Genomic DNA, 21,730 nt, shown 5'->3' on the forward strand with positions numbered 1-21,730 from the left:
AAGAGTGACTGATAACCAGTCATGAAGGAAAAGACTGCCAGATTAGACAATAAAAAAATTTAGAACTTCTGAATGGCAAAACAGAGATAAAGGTCAAATTACAAATGGGAAAAACTATAGGATATAAAATGAAGGGTTATAATTCTTAATTTTATGCAGAATCTTGACAAATCTAAAAGAACAAAAGATGAATGGATCTATAAGATATAGGCAAAAGATTCCAAGACAAGGAATTTATAAAACCTTCCAAAATGCCAATGGACAATAAATATAAACATTTGTTTAACATTACTAGTATTCAAAGTACTTCATTTGAAGAGGCCTCATTTTTCACCCATCGAATTAGCAAAGGTAAAAAAGACTAGTATACTAGTTTTGAAGAAGGTAAAGAGAAAGGTTGTGCATCCTGGTAAGACATGATATTGTGGCAACATATTTTTAAAAGCTTATAACTCTATATACTTTTTAGGCCAACAATTCCACTTTTAAGATTAAGAAAATATTAAGTAGGTGCAACTATTTAGGTACAAGATGTTCAACCAGGCATTATTTTAATAGTAAATATTAGAGTCAAATTCAATTTTCAATGGCTTAAGTAATTATGATGCAGCCAATCAAATACTATGCAACCATTAAAAATGTCATAGAAATATATTTCTGGAAAAGAAACATGTTTGTAATATAAAGTTAAGTGCAAAACAACTCAGGTTACAAGAAAGTATGGTCAATGTTCAATAATTTTATAAGAATATTGGGAGGAGAAAGAAAGAGTGAGGGAAAGAGAGAGAGAGAGAGAGAGAAGTGTGGGTGGATTTACATCAAAATAATCAGAATTGTTATTGTTGGGGGCATGACTATTGCAGATTTTGTTTTTATCTTTTCCCTTTTTTTCTTCTTTTTTATTTACATCTTATGATTCTAAGAGAAACTATATATATTACTCTTCAACTTAAAAAATATTTTGGTGCTTCAATAATACAGAAGACTGAATTTCAAACATTGTAGATAATTAAAACATTACTAAATGTGGAAATGTTTACTTCCACAATTTCTGCAGAGTGACATTTAAGACTAAATATCACCTTGAGATTCAGAATTGGTGCAGGATCTCGTCCCACCACTACCAAAAAGGTGCACAGTTGTCCACACTCTATATACTTAAGTTGTCTTAATAATAGAGCAACCAGTTATTTATAATGATGGCCAAAAAGGTACATTTCAAAAATATCTATTAAATATATTAGTAGTACTAATAATATTGCTGCTTAAAATTTTCTATTGAAAACTGTGATAAAATTCCAAAGTAATATGAGCAGACAAAAGGTAATAATATGGGTTATTGAATTAACTGAAATATATGATTATTAAAATGAAATCATTTGTGTTAAGTAGTGGTTTCTTAACCCATTTAAATTTCTTCCGCGGTCTAGAATGAGCTTTCTATGAAGAATAAAAGATGTTAAATGTAAAAAAGTCTTGGTTAATAAATGAAGAAGTAAAGCTAGAGACCTTGTTTAAAGAACTAACAAAAAAAGAGCTATGAATGCTATGGCAGCTGTTGTAATTTCTTGTTTACCTGTGGAGAAGACTATGCTCAAGCATGTATTGAAACCAGTGATAGCCAGGATGTCATCCAAACTGCTGGCAGCTATTAGTAAGGTTGGAATGCCTTTCTCAACACCATATCCTTTTTCTTGCAAAACCAGCATGGCAGGGACAACAACAGCAGGAGAGACAGCACCTAGTACAAAACTGAGAGAAAGACTTTGAAAACCAATTTAAAAACATCCTTTTAACCAAATAGTGTTTTATATTAAATTTTATAGCAAATATATTAACCTTTACAACAACTTCAAACGTAAACATTCTGCTTTTGAGTAAATGTCATTTAATGGTGGTAAAATTTTTCACATATTTTTTAGTGCTGGCTAAAATTTTATAGAGATTTCATCCAAGATGTTGGGCTGAGCACAACTGCAGCCTCTACCACCATCCCTAAATCCTTTGAGATAAAGACAGAAAAATCCATAACCTAACTAGAAAAAAAGAGGAGTCCTCAATGGACAAGAAACAAAGTATATCCCAGGAAGATAAGAGACAGTTTAGGATCGAAAAATGAAACTATAGGCCAAAATGTGCATAAGTAAAGATGGCTACAAAGATATGGTATACTTCTAAAAATGCTCCAAGCCCAGAAACGGCAGATGCTGGGAGCAGGAGGTACCTCTGAAGAAATCAAATGGGTGACTATTCGGAGTACCACTGTAAGAATGGCCAGACAAATGTACTCTCCACACCATTCCTACCTCTTGAACAAGTCAGTAAGGAACAGAGATGTCTGCCCTAAAGAAGGAATGATGACTGTGGGCACCTAAGTTGCAAAGGCAAAAGAGAAGATTCCTGGGGTGGTTGATGACACCCACTAGGAATGGGGAAACTCCTGCTCAGAATACCCTCTGTTGGTATATCCCATCCAGAACCTTGCCTCATCTTTTCTACATTCACTTTATGAAGGCTGAAGTGTACCCTGCGAAAAGATGCTTTTGTGCCCCACCAGAACCCATTTACCAGGCCAGTGCACACATCCCCCAGCTGCTGCTTGTTGGTTGCTCACTACCGACACCTGCAACTTTCTAGGAGCCTCGCTCTGATGATGAGAGCTTACTTGGGGATGCTGGGGTTTCCCCACCCCTACCCTCCTTCCAGAGGGCTCCTGCCAATGACTGTCTGATGTGAGGGTCTGACAGGTTAGCCCTTTGCCTCTGGCTATACAATCTCTCTGCATTTTATGCTCAAGATTGCCCTGTGGACTCAAGAAGAGCCTAGAATCCTCTGAAAACACATATTTGCCTACTTCAGTGGTTCCTGAACTTTACTGCACATTGGAATCACCTGGTGTATTATTTGCCTGTTGCTGCCTAACAAATCATCCCCAAATTGGGCATCTTAAAACAACAAACACTTATCATCTCACAACTTCCGTGGGTCAGGAATCTGGGTGTGGCTTAGCTGTATGCCTCTGACTCAAGGTCTCTCATGATGTGGTAGGAGAAGATCTGCTTCCAAGTTTACTCACACGCCTGCTGACAAGCTTTCAGTCTCTTGCCATGGGGGCTTCTCTACAGGGCTGCTCACAACGTGGCAGCCGGCTTCCCCCCAGACAAGCAGTCAAAGAGAATGCAAGAGAGAACATGCAAGACAGAAGCCATGGCCTTCTCATAACCTAATCTTACAAACACATCCTATCACTTCTGCTCTATTCTGTCCATTAGAAGCAAGTCAATAAGTCCAGCCCACACTCAAGAAAAGGGTATTACACAAAGGTGTAAATATCAGAAAGCAGGGATCACTGGGAGCCGTCTTAGGGGTTGCCTACCATGTACTTGGGGACCTTTAAAAAATACTAATGCCTGGCTCTCATTTCAAGACATTCTGATCTGATTTAGGAAGGAGTTTGACTAGAGTACTGGGATTTTTTAAAAGTTTTTAAAAAATTTTGGTAAAAAATACATAATATATAATTTACCCTCAACAATTTTTAAGTGTACAGTTCAGTAGTGTTAACTATATTCACATTGTTGTGTAACAGATCTCTAGAACTTTTTCATCTTGCAAAACTGAAACTGTATACCCACTGAACAACAACCCCTGTCCCCCCCATCCAAGCCCCTGGAAACCACCATTCTACTTTCTGTTACCAAGATTTTGACTACTCTAGTAGTTTTTGTCCTGGCTTATTTCACTCAGCATAAAGTCCTCAATGTTCATCCATGTTGTAGAATGTGACAGGATTTTCTTCTTTTTTACAGCTGAATAATATTCCATTGTATGTATATACCACATCTTCTTCATCTATTCATCTGTCAGTGGATATTTGGGCTGCTTCCTCCTCTTAGCTATTGTGAATAGTGCTGCAATGAACATGGGTGTGCAAATATCTCGTTGAGATCCTGCTTTCAATTCTTTTGGATATATACCCAGAAGTGAGATTAATGATTATATGGTAATTCTATTTTTAGTTTTTTGAGGAAACTCCAAACTGTTTTCCATAGCAGCTGCCCATTTTATATTTCAAACAGCAGTGCACCAGGGTTCCAATTTCTCCACATTTATGTCAACACTTGTTGTTTTCTGTTTTTTGGGGGGTTTTTTTGGTAGTGACCATCCTAATGGGTTTGAGGTGATATCTCATTGTAGTTTTGATTTGCATTTCTCTGATGATTACAGATGTTGAGCACTTTCATATGCTTGTTGGCCATTTGTATATCTTCTTTGGAGAAATGTCTATTCAAGTCCTTTGCCAATTATTTTATCAAGGGTTTTTTTTTATTGTTGAGTTGTAGTTCTTTATATATTCTGAATATTCATCTTTTCAGATATATGGTTTGCAATTTCTCCCATTCTATGTGTTGCCTTCTCACTTTGTTAATTGTTTCCTTTGCTGTGCAGAAGTTTTTAAGTTTTATGCAGTCCTGTCTATTTTTGCTTTTGTTGTCTGTGCTTTTAGTGTCATATCCAAGAAATAATTGCCAAATTCAATGTTATGAAGCTCTTACATGTGGTTTGCTGGAGACAGTATTCTTGGTTGGCAGTTTTTACCCCCCAGTATTTTGAATATATCACCCCATTCCCTTCTGGCCTGCAAGATTTCTGCTGAGAAATCCAATTGTTGTCTTATGGGAACTCTTTCTTTTCTCTTGCTGCTTTGAAGATTCTCTCTTTCTGTGACTTTTGACAGCTTGAATATATTGTATCTCAGTGTAGGTCTCTTTGAGTTTATCCTAGTGGGAGTTTTTTCAGCTTCCTGAATTTGTATGTACATGTCCTTCCTCAAATTTGAAAGTTTTTGGTCATTATTTCTTCAAATGGGCTTTTTGACCATTTTTCTCGCTCTTCTCCTCCTGAAACTCCCATAATGCACAGACTGGTCCATTTAATTGTATCCCGTAAGTCCTTTAGGATCTTTTTACTTTCCTATGTTTGTTTTTCTTTAATAATTTCAAATGACCTGTCTCCAAGGTCACTGATTCTTCTGCTTGATCCAGTCTGCTGTTGATCTCCTCTAGTCAATTTTTCAATTTAGTTATTGTATTCTACAGCTCCAGAATTTATTTCTGGCTCTTTTTTATAGTTTCTGTGTCTTTGTTGGTATTCTCATTTTGTTCATGCATCATTTTCCTGATTTCTTTTAGCTCATTGAGTATCTTGAGCAATAACAACAATAAAATAAAACTCCAGAATTGAATCTTAAACAAATGGAAATGTATGAGTTACTTTGAATTATTTGTTGGGTAATTCATACATTTCCATTTGTTTAAGGTTCAGTTCTGGAGTTTTATTTTGTTCCTCTGATTGAGCCATGATTCTGTTTCTTTGTATGCCTTGTTATTTTTTGTTAAATTTCTTACTTGAAAAAACAGCTACATCTCCCAGTCTTTATGGACTGTCTTCACTAGGGAAAGGTCTTCACCCATCAGCCTAGCTAGAGATTCTAGTGGCCTCTCCAACCTTTCTGGGATGCATCTTCTCTGGGGTTGGGTGTGTTATCTCCAGCTGAAGAGTTTTGCTTTTTTCTACTCTGGAGCACTCTTGGGTGTCAATCTGCAGTACTGTAATATCTCTGGAACTGTAGCAACCCATAGGACTCACCTTTGTTTTCATGGACCTCAGGCATCCAAAGTGTGCCACTCACTTTTCTGTGAGTGCTCCAAGTCAGGTGAGACAGAAACGAGTCCTTTGGGCAGCCCCTCAAAAAGCTAGAATGTAAGACACATGTTCCAACTTTTTATTTCCCTCCTGAGGGAGAAGCCCTGAGTTGGGAGTTTTTCCTGATTGCCCCTTGCTGTGCAGGGAGGGGTATGGGTTATGGTGAGTAAGTGCAATGAAATGTCCTAACTGCTTCCTCTTCTTGGCCTTGTGTTTACATGGGATGCTGCACCCTCTCAAGTGGTTTCTGGAGTTCTCACAAAGGTAATCTGATCTTTATATTGTTAAGTCAGTGTCTCTCTGGGGGAAGGAGAGCCTGGGGCTTCCCATTCTGCCATCTTGCTGACATCACTCCTCTTATTGCTGGGATTTTCAAAAGCTCCCCAGGTGATTTTAATGAATAGGAAAGTTTGGGGACCACTAAAGTTTTCCACAGTCCCAGCTGGCTTCCTTCACTTAGAGGTTTCTACTGAGAGCCCCCTCAATGAATCACTTCCATAAGAATCTTAATCTCAGCCTGAGCTTCTAAGGTACGTTACTTGGTAGCATGATTGGCCTGCAAGAAGGCAATAGCAAACACATAAAGCAATAACAAGTTAATAGAGAGTTTCAAATACAAAAATGAGCACCTATTAAAGTGTCACCAAATATTTGGGAGAATTCAACACTTTGAATTGAGGCACTATGTTCATTAAATGGAAAAAATTTATACCTGAGGAAAGAGATATACTAGAAAGACAGAAACCAGGACATGACTTCAGAATAACTGTAAATATCCTCAGAATCGTGAAGGTACAGTGCTCTATCCATAAAATTTTAACTATAGTTCTTAGAAATTAACAATCAATGCCAAAATTAAAGAAATAAATAGGTGATATGGACATAGTTGAAGAGTGAGTTAATAAGTAGAGAACAGAGCAGAGAAAATTTTTCAGTGTGTAATGCAAAAAGGCAGGCAGATGAAGAGTATAAGGAAAAAGTAGGTATGGAGGAGGGAGTTACAAAAGGACATAATAAAAGAGAACTGAGGAGAGAGAAAAGATATATCCAAGACTTGGGGAAAAAACCCACACAATCCTTTGATTGAAAGATCCCACCAAATATTGAGTAGAATAAATTTTAAAAAGACTCATCTAAGGATATTAAGGAATTGTTGTTAATTTAGTTAAAAAAAATACCTTTACCTTTTAGAAATGCATACTGCAGGATACAGGGGTGCAATATCATGATGTCTGTAATTTACTTTAACATTCATTAGGGATTGTTAAGTTTAAGTTAAGGGTATTTAGGTGTTCATTATATTATTCTCTCTACTCTGTTTCATGTTGGAAGAACTTCACTAAGAAAAAAGACCTATCTGAGACTGTTCTCTTCAAACTTTAATATGCAAACAAAATTACCTGAAGATCTCATTAAAATGCAGATTATATTTCAAAAAGTGTGAGGTGGGGCCCACGATTCTGCATTTCTAACAAGTTTTTAAGTGAATCTAATGTTGCTGTCCAAGGAACATACTTTGCATTGCAAGAAATTCTTGTTTGGAAAAATTCAGAAAACCAAGCTTCCAAAGAGAAAAAAATTAGATTAGATTACCTAAAAAAGGAATTAAATTTTAATAAGAAATTCCCCATGAGCAAAATTAATGCAAAGAGATAACAATGATATCTTTAAAGTATTGAAGGAAAAATAATTTTGAACCTAAAATTCAATACCAAGCAATACAGAAGTCATTTTCAGACATTCAATGATGCCGTTTATCATCCCTTGATCAGTTTTAAAAGAACTAGAAGATCAATTCACCAGGAAAAAAATTTAGTACAAAAGAAAAGAGATAAAAAATAAAAGGATATAGACAGGATTGTGTAGACATTAAGAATAAAGGCTCTAAAGGCAAAGTTCTGGATCCACCTATTAGTTGTCTGACCTCAGGAAAACCATGTATCATCTCTTTGTCTCAGTTTATATACAAAACAATGGGAATAATAATAGGATCTACTTCACAGGGCTGTTATGAGGATTAAATAAGTTAATAATTGTCAAGCACCTCACAAAGTGCCTGGCACATGGCAAGCCCTATATAAACGTTTGCTACTACTGTAATTATGATTATCATTATAAGAAACGATGATGAGCAGTGAAACTTATTGCTAAATCTATAGACGTGTTCATTGTAAAGAAAATTTAAAAATAATCTTAGACTAAAGTACTAGATTATATATCAACAGGTGGGGGAATATATGAGAGAGTGGAGAAAAGTGAAAACATGCTATAAACTTAAGCATGTGTTTTCCAAAATTATAGGTAATCACTAGGAGAATGAGTTTCTAATTTCTAAATATTAAAGGAATAAACAAAAGTGAACAAAGAAAATGCTGTTAATCTAACAAAAGGTAGGAAAAGTGAAAAAGAATGAAATTCCCAAGAAAGTATAACATTTTCAAAAGTAAAATGAAAGCAAGATTAAGTTTAAATTGACCTCAAATGAATTGGTTGGATGGATCTGTTTAAGACAGTGACTCTCTGACTGGACTAAAAAAATTTAGCTCTGAGTTGTTAGTAAGATATACCTCTAAAACAAAATGGTACAGGAAAGTTGAAAATTACAAGTATGACGACCAAATTGGGTCCAGTTTATGAATGAAAGTTTGGCTTACATTAGAAAATTAATCGAGGGGGCCAGCTAGTGGTGCAAGCGGTTAAGTGCACGCGCTCCGCTACAGCAGCCCAGGGTTTGCCAGTTCGGATCCCGGGTGTGCACCGATGCACTACTTGGCAAGCCATGCTGTGGCAGTGTCCCATATAAAGTGGAGGAAGTTGGGCACAGATGTCAGCCCAGGGCCAGTCTTCCTCAGCAAAAATAAAAAGAGGAGGATTGGCAGATGTTAGCACAGGGCTGATCTTCCTCATAAAACAAAAAAAGAAAATTAATCAACATAATTCACTATAATAGAATAAAGGAGAAAACTCACATCATCTCAATAGAAGCAAAACAATCATTTGATAAAATTCTACATCTATTTACAATAAAAACCTTTAGCAAACTTAGAGGGGAACTTTCTTAATCTAGTAAAAAGGGCAGCTACAAAAACTTATAACAAATATAGGATCAAGACAAAGATGCCTACTATCACCACTTCTAATCAACATTATATTGAAGGTCCTAATCAGTGCCATAAAGAAAGAAAAATAGATGGCATATATATTGGAAAGGAAGAAGTACAGCTGTCATTATCCACAGATAACATGGTTGAACATGTAGAAAATTCAAAGCAACCTACAGATAAATTTGAATTAATGAGTATACCAAGGTTGCTGGAGAAAAAAGCAATATCAAAAATAAATAATATTTCTAATACCAGCAACACATAATAAAAATGTAAAAAAACCACAAAGGTACTATTTATAATAACATTGATAACTATCAAATGCCTAGGGATAAATCTAATTAAACTTCTATGCAGGGGAAAAAAAACTGGATTAAGAAAAATTAGAGAATAAATGGAGAATAAATAAATAGAAAGGTAGACCATGAGCATGGACTGAATAACTCAATATTGTAAATGTATTAAATGTTGATCTATAGATTCCATATAATTTCAACAAAAATATTAATTTTTTGGTGGAAATTGACAAACCGAGTCTAAATTTATATGGAAATGTAAAGGGTTATGAATAATGAAAACACTTTTGAGGAAGATCATAAAAGTGAGAGTTTTGTTCTACAAGATATCAAGACTTATTATAAAGCTACAGTAATTAACACAGAAGATAGACAAATAGACGACTGGGTAATAGAGTCCAGAATAGAGTCCAGAAACTGATCCATAAAAAGCATTGGAAATACAGCAGACCATCTAGAAGAGAGAATTGGCTAACTTGAAGCTAGAAACCTAGAAATGACTCAGGTGGAAGAAGGGAGAGAACTAAGATGTAAAAAAATATAGAAATTCTATGAGAATTATCTGACTCCATTAGAAAGGGCAACATAAGGATAATGAGTATCCCAGAAGGAGAACAGAGGGAGAAAGGAGCAGAGAGCTTATTTAAAGAAATAATAGCCCAGAACTTCCCAAACCTGGTAAAGGAACTGGATATACAAATCCATGAAGCTAACAGACCACCCAATAATCTCAACACAAAAAGACCTTCTCCAAGATACATGATAATAAAACTGTCAAAAGTCAATGACAGGGCCGGCCCCATGGCTTAGCGGTTAAGTGCGCACACTCCACTACTGGCGGCCTGGGTTCGGATCCCAGGCACGCGCCAACGCACTGCTTGTCAGGCCATGCTGAGGTGGCGTCCCACATAGAACAGCTAGAAGGATGTGCAACTATGACATACGACTATCTACTGGGGCTTTGGGGAGAAAAAGGGGGAAAAAAAAAGGGAGGAAGATTGGCAATAGATGTTAGTTCAGGGCCAGTCTTCCTCAGCAAAAAGAGGAGGACTGGCATGGATGTTAGCTCAGGGCTGATCTTCCTCACACACAAAAAAAGAAACCTTGGAAACAACAACAAAAAAAGTCAATGACAAAGAAAGAAGATTAAAGGCAGTCAGGGGAAAAAAAAAATAACCAAAAACCTACAAGGGAACCTCCATTAGGCAATCAGCAGATTTCTCAGCAGAAACTCTACAGGCCAGGAGAGAGTGGAATGGTATATTCAAAATACTGAAAGATAAAAACTGCCAGCCAAGAATACTCTATCCAGTGAAGTTATGCTTCAGATATGAAAGAGAAATAAAAGCTTTCCCAGACAAACAAAAGCTGAGGGAGTTCGTCACCACTAGACCTGCCATACGAGAAATGTTAAAAGGAGCTCTTCTACCTGGACTGAAAAGACAAAGGCGTACAAAACTTTGAGCAAGGTGACAAATAGAATCAGAAAAACACAACTCTATATTAGAATAGGTTAGTAAGCACTTAATTATAACATAAAAGTTAAAACAGGAAAGGAAGCATTAAAAATAACTATAAGCACTTCAATTTGATAATGAACTCACAATATAAAAAGAGATAACTTGTAACAACAAAAACATAGAAGAGAAGAAGAAAAGGATAAAACCTGTATAGGTAAATGAAGATAAGATGCTATCAGCAGAAAAAGGATTATGCTATCTATGAGATCTTTTATACAAACCTCATATTAACCACATAACAAAAATTCAGAACAGAGACATGAAACATAAAAAAAAGAGATAACTGAGAAAAATATCACAGTAAACCAACCAAACTGAAATGGCAGACAGAAACACAAGGAAAAAGAAGCACTGGAAATACAGAGCAACCAGAACACAAAAGATAAAATGGCAGTATTAAGTCCTCTATATCAATAATCATCCTGAACGTAAATGGATTGAATTCACCAATCAAAGGACACAGAGTAGCTGGATGGATTAAAAAACAAGACCCAACAATATGCTGCCTCCAGGAAACTCATCTCAGTTCCAAAGACAAACATAAGCTCAAAGTGAAGGGATGGAAGATGATACTCCAAGTAAATGGCAACCAAAAGAAAGCAGGTGTAGCCATACTTATATAAGACAAAAGAGACTTCAAGCCAAAAAAGATAACAAGAGACAAAGATGGACATTATATAATGCTAAGGGGGCAATCCATCAAGAAAAAATAACATTTATTAATATACCTAACATAGGAGCACCAGAATATATAAAGCAATTATTAACAGGCCTAAAGGAAGAAATTGATGGCAGCACAATAATAGTAGGGAACTTTAATACCCCACTTACATCAATGGATAGATCATCCAGATGGAAAGTCAACAAGGAAACACAGGCTTTAAATGAAACATTAGACCAGAGGGACTTAATAGATATATATAGAACATTCCATCCAAAAGCAGCAGAATACACACTCTTCTCAAGTGCATATGAAACATTCTCAAGGATAGACCATATGTTGAGAAACAAGAGAAGCCTCAATAAATTTAAGATGATTGAAATTGTATCATTTTTTGACCACAACAGTATGAAACTATAAATCAACTATAAGTAGAAAGCTGGAAAAGTCACAAATATGTGGAGACTAAACATGCTGCTGAACAATTGGATCAATGAAGAAATCAAAGGAGAAATCAAAAAACACCTGGAGACAAATGAAAATAAAAATACGACATGCCAAAATTTATGTGACACAGTAAAAGTGATACTAAGAGGGAAGTTTATAGCAATACAGGCCTACCTCATCAAACAAGAAAAATATCAAATAAGCAATCTAAGAGTGTACCTAAAGGAACTAGAAAAATATGAACAAAGCCCAAAGTCAGTAAAAGGAAGGAAATAATGAAAATCAGAGCAGAAGGCTGGCCTGGTGGTGTAGTGGCTAAGTTTGTATGCTCTGCTTTGGGGGCCTAGGGTTTGCAGGTTTGAATCCCAGGTGCGGACCTATGCATCACTTATCAAGCCATGCTGTGGCAGGTGTTCCACATATAAAGTAGAGGAAGATGGGCACAGATATTAGCCTAGGGCCAATCTTCCTCAGCAAAAAGAGGAGGATTGGCAACGGATATTAGCTCAGGTCTGATCTTCCTCATTCAAAAAAATAAATAAATAAATTTTAAAAAAATCAGAGCATAAATAAATAAAATAAAGACTAAAAAGACAGTAGAAAAGATAAAAGAAACTAAGAGCTGGCTCTTTGAAAGATAAACAAAATTGAAAAACCTTTAGCTAGCTCACTAAGAAAAAAAAGAGAGAAGGCTCAAATAAATAAAATCAGAAATGAAAGAGGAGAAATTACAACAGATACTACAGAAATACTAAGGATTATAAAAGAATACTATGAAAAGCTATACCCCAACAAAGAAGAAATGGATAAATTCCTAGAGTCATACAACCTTCCAAAAGTGAATCAAGAAGAAACAGAGAATCTGAATAGACTAGTAAGGAGACTGAAACACTAATCAAAAGCCTCCCAAAAAACAAAAGTCCAGGACCAGATGGCTTCTTTGGTCAATTCTACCAAACATTCAAAGAAGATTTAATACCTATCCTTCTCAAACTCTTCCCACAAATCGAAGAGGTGGGGATGCTTCCTAACCCATTTTACAACTTTACCCTGATACGAGAACCAGATAAGGATAACACACACAAACAAAAATTACAGGCCAATAAAGCTGATGAACATAGATGCAAGAATCCTCAACAAAATATTAGCAAACCTAGTACACCAATACATTAAAAAGATCATATACCATGATCAAATGGCTTTTTTCCCCCAGGGATGCAAGGATTGTTCAACATCTGCAAATCAATCAACATGATACACCACATTAACAAAATGAAGAATAAAAATCATATGATCCTCTCAATAGACACAGAGAAAGCATTTGACAAGATTTAGCATCCATTTATGACAATAACTCTCAGTAAAATGGGTATAGAAGGAAAGTACCTCAACATAAGAAACACCACATATGACAAACCCATAGCTACATCATACTCAATGGTGAAAAACTGAAAGATATCCCTCTAGGAATAGGAACAAGACAAGGATGCCCACTCTCACCACTCTTATTTAACATAGTATCAGAAGTCCTAGCCAGAGCAATTAGGCAAAAAGAGAAAGAAATAAAAGGGATCCAAATTGGAAAGGAAGAAGCAAAACTGTCACTATTTTCAGATGACATGATATTATATATAGAAAACCCTAAAGACGCCATCAAAAAACTGTTAGAACTAATAAACTAATTCAGTAAAGTTGCAGGATCCAAAATCAATACACAAAAATCTGGTGCATTTCTTTACACTAATGACAAACTATCAAATAAATTAAGAAAACAATCCCATTTACAATCACAATAAAAAGAATAAAATATCTATAAACTTAACCAAAGAGGTGAAAGACATGTACAATGAAAATGATAAGACACTGTTGAAAGAAATTGAAGACGACACAAATGGAAAGATATTCTGTGCTCATGGATTGGAAGAATTAAAGTTAAAATTTCCATAAAACCTAAAGCAATCTACAGATTCAATGCAATCCATATCAAAATCCCAACATTTTTCACAGAAATAGAACAAAGAATTCTAAAATATATATGGAACCACAAAAGACCCCGAATAGCCAAAGCAATCCTGAGAAAAAAAACAAAGCTGGAGGTATCACTCTTCCTGATTTCAAAATATACTACAAAGCTATAGTCATCAAAATAGCACAGTACCAGCACAAAACCAGACACACAGATCAATGGAATAGAACTGAGAGCCCAGAAACAAACCCACACATCTGTGGACAGCTAATTTTCAACAAAGGAGCCAAGAACATATAATGGATAAAGGAAAGTCTCTTCAATAGGTGGTGCTGGGAAAACTGGACAGCGATACGCAAAACAATGAAACTAGACCATTATTGGACACCATACACAAAAATTAATTGAAGGAAACAACCTAAGTGTCTGTCAATGAATGAATGGATAAAGAAGATGTGGTACCTACACATATATACATATGTAGTTATAAGATGAATAAGTTTTGGGGATCTAATGTACAGCATGGTGAGTATAGCTAATAATACCGTATTATATACTTGAAAGTTGCTAAGAGAATAGATCTTAAATGTTCTCACCACGAAAAGGAAATGATAATTTTGTAATGAGATGGGGTGCTAGCTAATGCTATGTTGGTAATCATTTTGCAATATATAAGTGTATCAAATTAACACATTGTACTCCTTAAACTTACATAATATTATATGTCAATTATATCTCAATAAAGTTGGAAAAAATAAAAATAAAAATGTATGATAGCTTATGACAATAAAAAAAAATGCAATATATGGGGCCGGCCCAGTGGCTTAGTGGTTAAGTGCATACGCTCTGCTACTGGTGGCCCAGGTTCAGATCCCGGGCGTGCACTGACACACCGCTTGTCTGGCCATGCTGAGGCGGCGTCCCACATACAGCAACTAGAAGGATGTGCAACTTTGACATACAGCTATCTACTGGGGCTTTAGGGAGAAAAAGGAGGAGGATTGGCAATAGATGTTAGCTCAGGGCTGGTCTTCCTCAGCAAAAAAAAGAGGAGAGTTGGCATAAATGTTAGCTCAGTGCTGATCTTTCTCACGCACACACACACAAATGCAATATATTAATTGAAAATTTCACTTGATAAGATTAACAGAAGGTTGAATGCTGCAGAAGAAAAGATCAGTTAACTTGAAGACATAGCAATAGAATATACCCAAAATGAAGCACAGAGAGTAACATGACTGAAAAACAATTAATAGAGTATCAGGGATCTATGGAATAATATTAAGCAGTTAACACATCTGTAATTGTAGTTCCAGAAAAAGAAGAAAGAGAAGGGGGCACAATATTTAAGAAATAATGGCTGAAAAATTTCCAAATTTGATGAAAAACCATAAAACCACAACCTGATACCACCACACACCCACTAAAAAATGCTAAAATTAAATAGACAGACACTATCAAGTATTGGAGAGGACACAGATGGCCTGGAATTTCATACATTGCTGGGGGGAATATGAAATACTACAATACTTTGGAAAACTGTGTGGCAGTTTCTTAATAAAATTAAACATCTTACCATACGACCCAGCAATGCTACTCCTAATTATCTCCTAAGAAATGAAAAGAAATGTCCACACAAAGACTTGAACGCATAACTCATAGTGCTTTATTTGTAACAGCCCCAAACTGGACATAATCCAAATATCCATCAACAAGTAGATGGATCAAGTTGGTGGTATATTCATACAATGAAATATTGCTCTGCAATAAAATGGATGAACAACTAGTCATAATATGGATGCAGCTCAGAAACAGCTTGCTGACCAAAAGCAGCCAGAGTCAAGAGTATACACTATATAATTACGTTTGTTTAAAACTCTAAGAAAATCTCATCTATTGTGACAGAAAATAGATTATGGGTTGCCTGGGGCCAGTGTGGAAATTGACTGGGGTGGGACACAAGAGAATTTGGGGGGCGGGTAATGAAAATATTCTGCATTTCAGTTGTGCTGTTGGTTACATGGGTGTATAAATTTGTCAAAACTCATTAAAATGTTCACTAAAAATGAGTGCTCATTTTATTGTGTGTAAACTATACCTCAACAAAAGTGATTTAAAAAATGAGTAGCTTTCTTATACATCTGAAAAAACTAATTAGAAAATGTTATGGAAAAAATTCTACTCACAACATCAATAAAAAACACAAAATATCTAAGAACAAAACTATGAAGATAGTCTAGACCTTTATAAAAATTATAAACACCATAGTACTTAAGATAACACCTGAGGGCCGGCCCTGTGGCTTGGTGGTTAAGTGCGCGCGCTGCGATGCTGGTGGCCCGGGTTCGGATCCCGGGTGCGCATCGAGGCACCACTTCTCCGTTCATCCTGAGGCCGAGTCCCACATACAGCAACTAGAAGGATGTGCAGCTACGACATACAACTATCCACTGGGGCTTTGGGGGGAAAAAATAAAATAAATAAAATCTTTAAAAAAAAAAAAAAAAAGATAACACCTGAATAATTGGAGAGACGTTTCACATTTGTGGATAAAAAGCCTCAATATTATAAAAATGTCATCTCTTCCTCAAATTAATTTGTTAATTCAGTGCTATGCCATTTAAAATCCTCTCAGGATTTTTCATTGCACTTGACTAGCTGATTTTAAACTTCATTTGGGAGAATAAGAGCTTAGAATGAAAAAACTAAGTCAATGTAACGGTGCAATAGTGACATAAAAATAGACAAAAACAATTGGAAGAAAATAGAATACAAAGCATAGAAACAAATCTATGGGATTTGTTACGTGGTAAAATTGACATTTCAAATCAGTGGGGGAAGAAAGGACTTTTCTACAAATGGTGTTGTGGGAAAAAATGTATCAAGATCCCCATACATAATAAATTCTAGTTGCTTTAAAGAATTTTAAAAACTGAACCTAAAAACTTAAAAACTAAACATATCTATATAAAATATCTCTGATGTATATAATACATATAGTGTATAAGGAAGAGGCCATTAGATGGGTTAAAAAATAGAGATTGATTACAATGTAGGGGAGAAGGAATAAACTGATGAAGTGAATTATCTTGGCATTAAACATTTAGGGACTAGGCATGTTTGTCAAGGATATGGTGGATTTAGGACCTGGCTCTGCTTCTGACCAACTGATTTCCCAGGTTTTCTACCACTGTGAAAAGAATTTTAATGAGAAGCTTGTCTATACAATATTCTGAATATTTCAATAATTTTAAACCAAGCATCCTTAACTGAATATTTTCATAGGGAAAAATGAGAAAAAGTTACCCTAAGAGAAATCCCCAATGCCAGGAAAAATTCATAAGGAAGTGGGAAATAACAGCAGCTGAACATGCCTCCATAAGGCATGGACCCATAGACAACCTTAAACAAACTCCCTTCAAATGCTTCAAAGCCTGAAATATAAACATAGGCACATTTAGACAAACTTATAATGACCAATAAGAAAATTATTTAAGCATATCTTGAAATACATAGTCTTTTTTGAGTAATGAGCTTATACTAAATTAAATCTCCCAGATTGTCCCACTGGGCTTGAAATGCTAATACAGCTCATTTTATATGTCGTCATAGATTAGAATATAAACTATTTCACATTTTATAAAACATCGTTGAATTTTAATTATTAAAAAAGATCCAATTCTCTGTGATTAACTATTTCTACCTTGCTTAATCTTCCTAGTAAATAGTATAATGAAAGTATCCTACAGGTATATTTCCATCAGTCAACTTTTAGAGATGAACTGTTTAATTAACATAATAATTACAAATAGAAAATATCAACATGCCAAAAGAGAAAATCATTTAAAAACTGCATAATTAACTAAAAGGGAGAATTTTAAAATTTTCTCATTGGTTCAAATTTTCTACTGGAGAATATAGTAAATTATCACTGTCTATAATTATTTATGCTCTTGAGATATTTTCACTAAACTTAAACATTTGCCACATTCATTTGAGTAGCTATATTTATGATATATTCATTATATTCATTAGCAGTCATCTTTTTAAAGTCCAAATAGATTTATAGTAATATTTTAAGAAATATTTTTAAAGATTAGCTTTTACAATAATGCAAAGGTAATTAGGAATGTACTTCTGTGGGAAAAAATCATAAAACAAAAATATCTGAAGATCTTAATCTCTGAAAAAATAAAACAAAACAAAACAAAAGCAAAAACCTTTTATGGGGTGAACTTATCCTTTGTTAACTGAAAAGTAGTTCTGCATAGGAAAGCCACAACTCCCACATAATACAAATGCTGCATAAGGGACATTTATCTTTATGCAAGTGTCCCATCTCTAACAGAGATCTGACATCACAGTGATTTCTCTTCCGATCAGTAATAATATGACCACAAGTAGAAATTAAGTTGCCAATATTTCTGCAAAATTTTTGTTCTTTATCTTAGTTTTGCTTACGGACTCCACTTGGAAGAGCTATAATAAAAATTCTGCCTCTTTTTTTTTTCCACCAGCCTCTAATATTTAAAATAACTTTACTCAAGGTATACTTGGAAATCTACCTGGGGATCAAGTCCAAGCCCAGCTCGTATTAGGATAATGGTAAGGGCAGTGTTTCTTAACGTTGAAGACCACGTGTTACTAATATGGACATGCTCACTGATGAATGGAACATTCCTGATGGTAAAGCCAGCCAGTAACATGCCTTAAAAGAAAGAAAATAAAGCATGTCTGATTCAGTTCATTTTTTCCAAGAGAGAAAACAGAAATGTTTAATTTCCCCTCTTCAAACACACTATGTCTCTAATTACTTTGGTGAAGGGCAGGTTACATACAAGTAGAAGAGGCAGCATAAATAAAGGAATAAAGATAAGAAATGACATTTCTCAATAGGGTTCAACAAGTAATTCAATGTTGCTAGAACATAAGGGGCAAGGATAGGAGGGGGAGAATGGGCAGGAGGGGACAGATAGTGGAAAGATATCCCCACCCCTGCTTTGGCAGAGGAAGGCACCATGGCAAAGTTTTAGCTGGGAAATGACACAATGAGCCTTGCACTTTCTATGTGATAGTCTTGGTGAATTAGCTAGATATAAAACTGGAGGAGAAACCAATTAGAAGTCTCTGCCATAGTCCACGGAATATGTGGAAACAAATAGCCTAAGCTAGGGCAAGAGTGGAAGTTTTGGAGAGGAGGAGAAAAGATTCAATGAATACTTAGGAGGTGCTGAAAGGGTGTTATAGACATAGAAAGGGTGTTAGAAATAAGATGGAGACAGTATCTCTATTGACATTGTACTGAATATTTGGATGTATTGAATACTTAGAAGAAAGGAGACACCTCTGATGGAAGTTGTTCCACTAATTTTCCTCTGTCCAGCTGGAGAGTTATATAATAATGGTGATGAAGAAACAGGGTATAACTCTGGTTAGCCAGAGGATGAATCCATGAATATACAGGGTGGAGATGCCCCAAAACCACAGGACCCTTTGTTGTCCTAGTCACTATAATATTTGAATCTTATTATTGTATTTGAGTTGGGTTATCTATAGAAAAAATTATGTCTTTTCCAAATTTTTACTTTTCCATACTACATAAAATTAAGTAAAAAAAAGTCCATTAAGTGATAAAGCAAAAGGAACCATTTATTGAGTATATTTAAATTCTTTTAATAATACATTTCAGAAAAAATCTGTGTGTGTGTATGTATAGAGAGAATAAATACTCTACAAATGAGCCATATATACACATATATAGTAAATACATATATAAAAAGCTATATAGATCATTTTACATTGAAATATTTCTAAATTATATCTACTCTGACTAGAATATGTTCATAATTTACATATAGTCAATAACAAAGAAATGAGAGGTAATTATACACTTACCAAGAAGAGGTGGAAGTTGAGGCACTGAAGGTATTCTAATGAGTTCCAAAAGTTTCCCCCCAATAATGGAACTATAAAAGATAATTAACACTCCAAATAAATTTCCACCAGGGAGAACTTCAGGGCCTGAGAGTGACCAGGTTATACACCATATCATAAAAAGTACAACTCCTGAAATATAAAAAAGAGCACATATCTATACATCCACATAGACATAGATCTATACATATAAAAGATAAATTCTATTTTATTAACTATCATATTAATTAATATATTAATATCAAATATCATATTAATAGTCATAATACTATGTATCATATATAATGATATATATGATATGTATGATATATAATGATACATAGTGTAGGCTAATGTTGTGTGCTAGTATGATTGATGAAATATCTGTAATAGCCATAATACTATGTATCATTATATATGATACATATCATATATATCATTATATATGATACATAGCGTAGCCTAATGTGTGCTAGTATGACTGATGAAATATCTGTTTAACATACATCCAAAATCTCCATCAATTTATGGGACAAGTTTTAAACAAAGCATTTTTATTGTAAAAAATATTTTTAAACTATACGTGAATCCTTTAAAGTGCTAAATATTTTTCATAATATATGACATTTTAAAAATGTCATGGCAATATGATTAGATTTACTTCATTTTATATTTTATTTTATTATTATTATTATTTTTTTGCTGAGGAAGATTTGCCCTGAGCTAACATCCATTGTCAATCTTCCTCTTTTTTTGCTTGAGGAAGATCAGCCCTGAGCTTCCATCCATGCCAATTTTCCTCTACTTTATATGTGGGACACCGCCACAGCATGGCTGGTGAGTGCAGTAGGTCCACACCCAGGATCCAAACCTGTGAACTCGGGCCACCGAAGTGGAGTGCGCGGAACTTGAACCACTTGGCCACAGGGCTGGGCCCTTCATTTTATATTTTAAAGTAGCTTTTCCATCATGAATAAAAAGATGATTGGTTGCGATAAGAATTAGCAAATTTATTGAAGATCACAGCGACACGGTGCCAAATTTTTTAACAGGAAAAGACTAAATCTTTGTATTGAAACATAACTCAGTTGATATTTGGTATAAATTATTAAAGGGAGTGAGTGCGGGGAAAAAAGTAAACCTGGTCTTTGGGAGAACATAAAGTATCTTAGATTATGTGTAGGAAGTAGAGGTGGACAGGGTGAGTAAGGATAAGGTAGCAGACATCTTGTTTCTGGCAACCAGATACAAAGGAAAGGCCTAATTTTAGGGGAATCCATGGGTTTCTGTGAAGGGCAGATGGTTGCACTGTGAATTGCCATCTGCAAATTAAATGGCTAACTTCATTTACTATGAATCACAATTTCTAATTCTTTTTCAGGTTCTTAAAACAGCTTAAGTGCATTCTTAACCTGTGACCCCTTTTTGGCTGCATAGAACTGTCGAGGGTAAAAGAGGAGGATTTTGACAAGCTCAAGGCTGGAAGTTAGAACTAAGATTCTTGTCTCCTCCCCTCTGATTACTGCCACTCCACAAAACTGCAACACTTGAAGGACTGAACTTTTTTTAAAAGAATGGGCCAGAAAATATGATTCTACTGACAAAGGGAGATGACAAGGCAGTTTGTTTGTCTCAGCTGGTCTCTGGGTGGCAAAATCACCTCTAGGAATTCATACATAGAATAAGCCTCAATTGAATTATGTTTAGGGCTCAGATTTACATGATTTGCATGGTTTGGGAACCGCCAAACCCTAAACCTAGCAGAAAAAGTGTCTTCTCAGGGAACTATCCTTAGGGTACTTAGTAAATGCCAGTTCAAAATATCCCTAATAGACACTCCTGATTCCCGACTGCATAAAGTCTGACAGGTAAAGCTCCACTGCATCTGAACTTAAAATAAAAACTTACAAAATAAGAAGTAATCCTCTATGAGCAAAAGTTGATGGATACAACAAAGAATGAGATTAGATATCCAAAAACCTTAGCCAATAGAACCACTAGACAGACACTATAAAATATTTATTTTCAAAGAAACTCAAGACAATTTAAAAAGAATAAAGACATAAGAAAAGAAATACTTGGAAATATTGTAAAATAATCAAATAGAACATCTAGAA

The 21,730-nt window shown here is 35.2% G+C and overlaps 1 protein-coding gene across 5 annotated transcripts in view; it reads right to left on the reverse strand.

Moving 5' to 3' along the window:
- SLC9B1 (solute carrier family 9 member B1) overlaps positions 1 to 21,730 on the reverse strand; it is an 86,482-nt gene that overhangs the window by 27,310 nt on the left and 37,442 nt on the right. For all 5 annotated transcript variants that reach the window (XM_058547591.1, XM_058547592.1, XM_058547588.1 and 2 more), the window contains 4 exons: positions 19,596 to 19,766; positions 18,266 to 18,408; positions 17,007 to 17,134; positions 1,577 to 1,752 (listed from right to left, as the gene is read on the reverse strand). In XM_058547591.1, coding sequence (XP_058403574.1) covers positions 1,577 to 1,752; positions 17,007 to 17,134; positions 18,266 to 18,408; positions 19,596 to 19,766 — 618 coding nt within the window. The remainder of the gene's footprint in view (positions 1 to 1,576; positions 1,753 to 17,006; positions 17,135 to 18,265; positions 18,409 to 19,595; positions 19,767 to 21,730) is intronic.

This window comes from Diceros bicornis, chromosome 8, assembly GCF_020826845.1.
Source record: "Diceros bicornis minor isolate mBicDic1 chromosome 8, mDicBic1.mat.cur, whole genome shotgun sequence".
In the NCBI taxonomy this organism is placed as follows: Eukaryota; Metazoa; Chordata; class Mammalia; order Perissodactyla; family Rhinocerotidae; genus Diceros; species Diceros bicornis.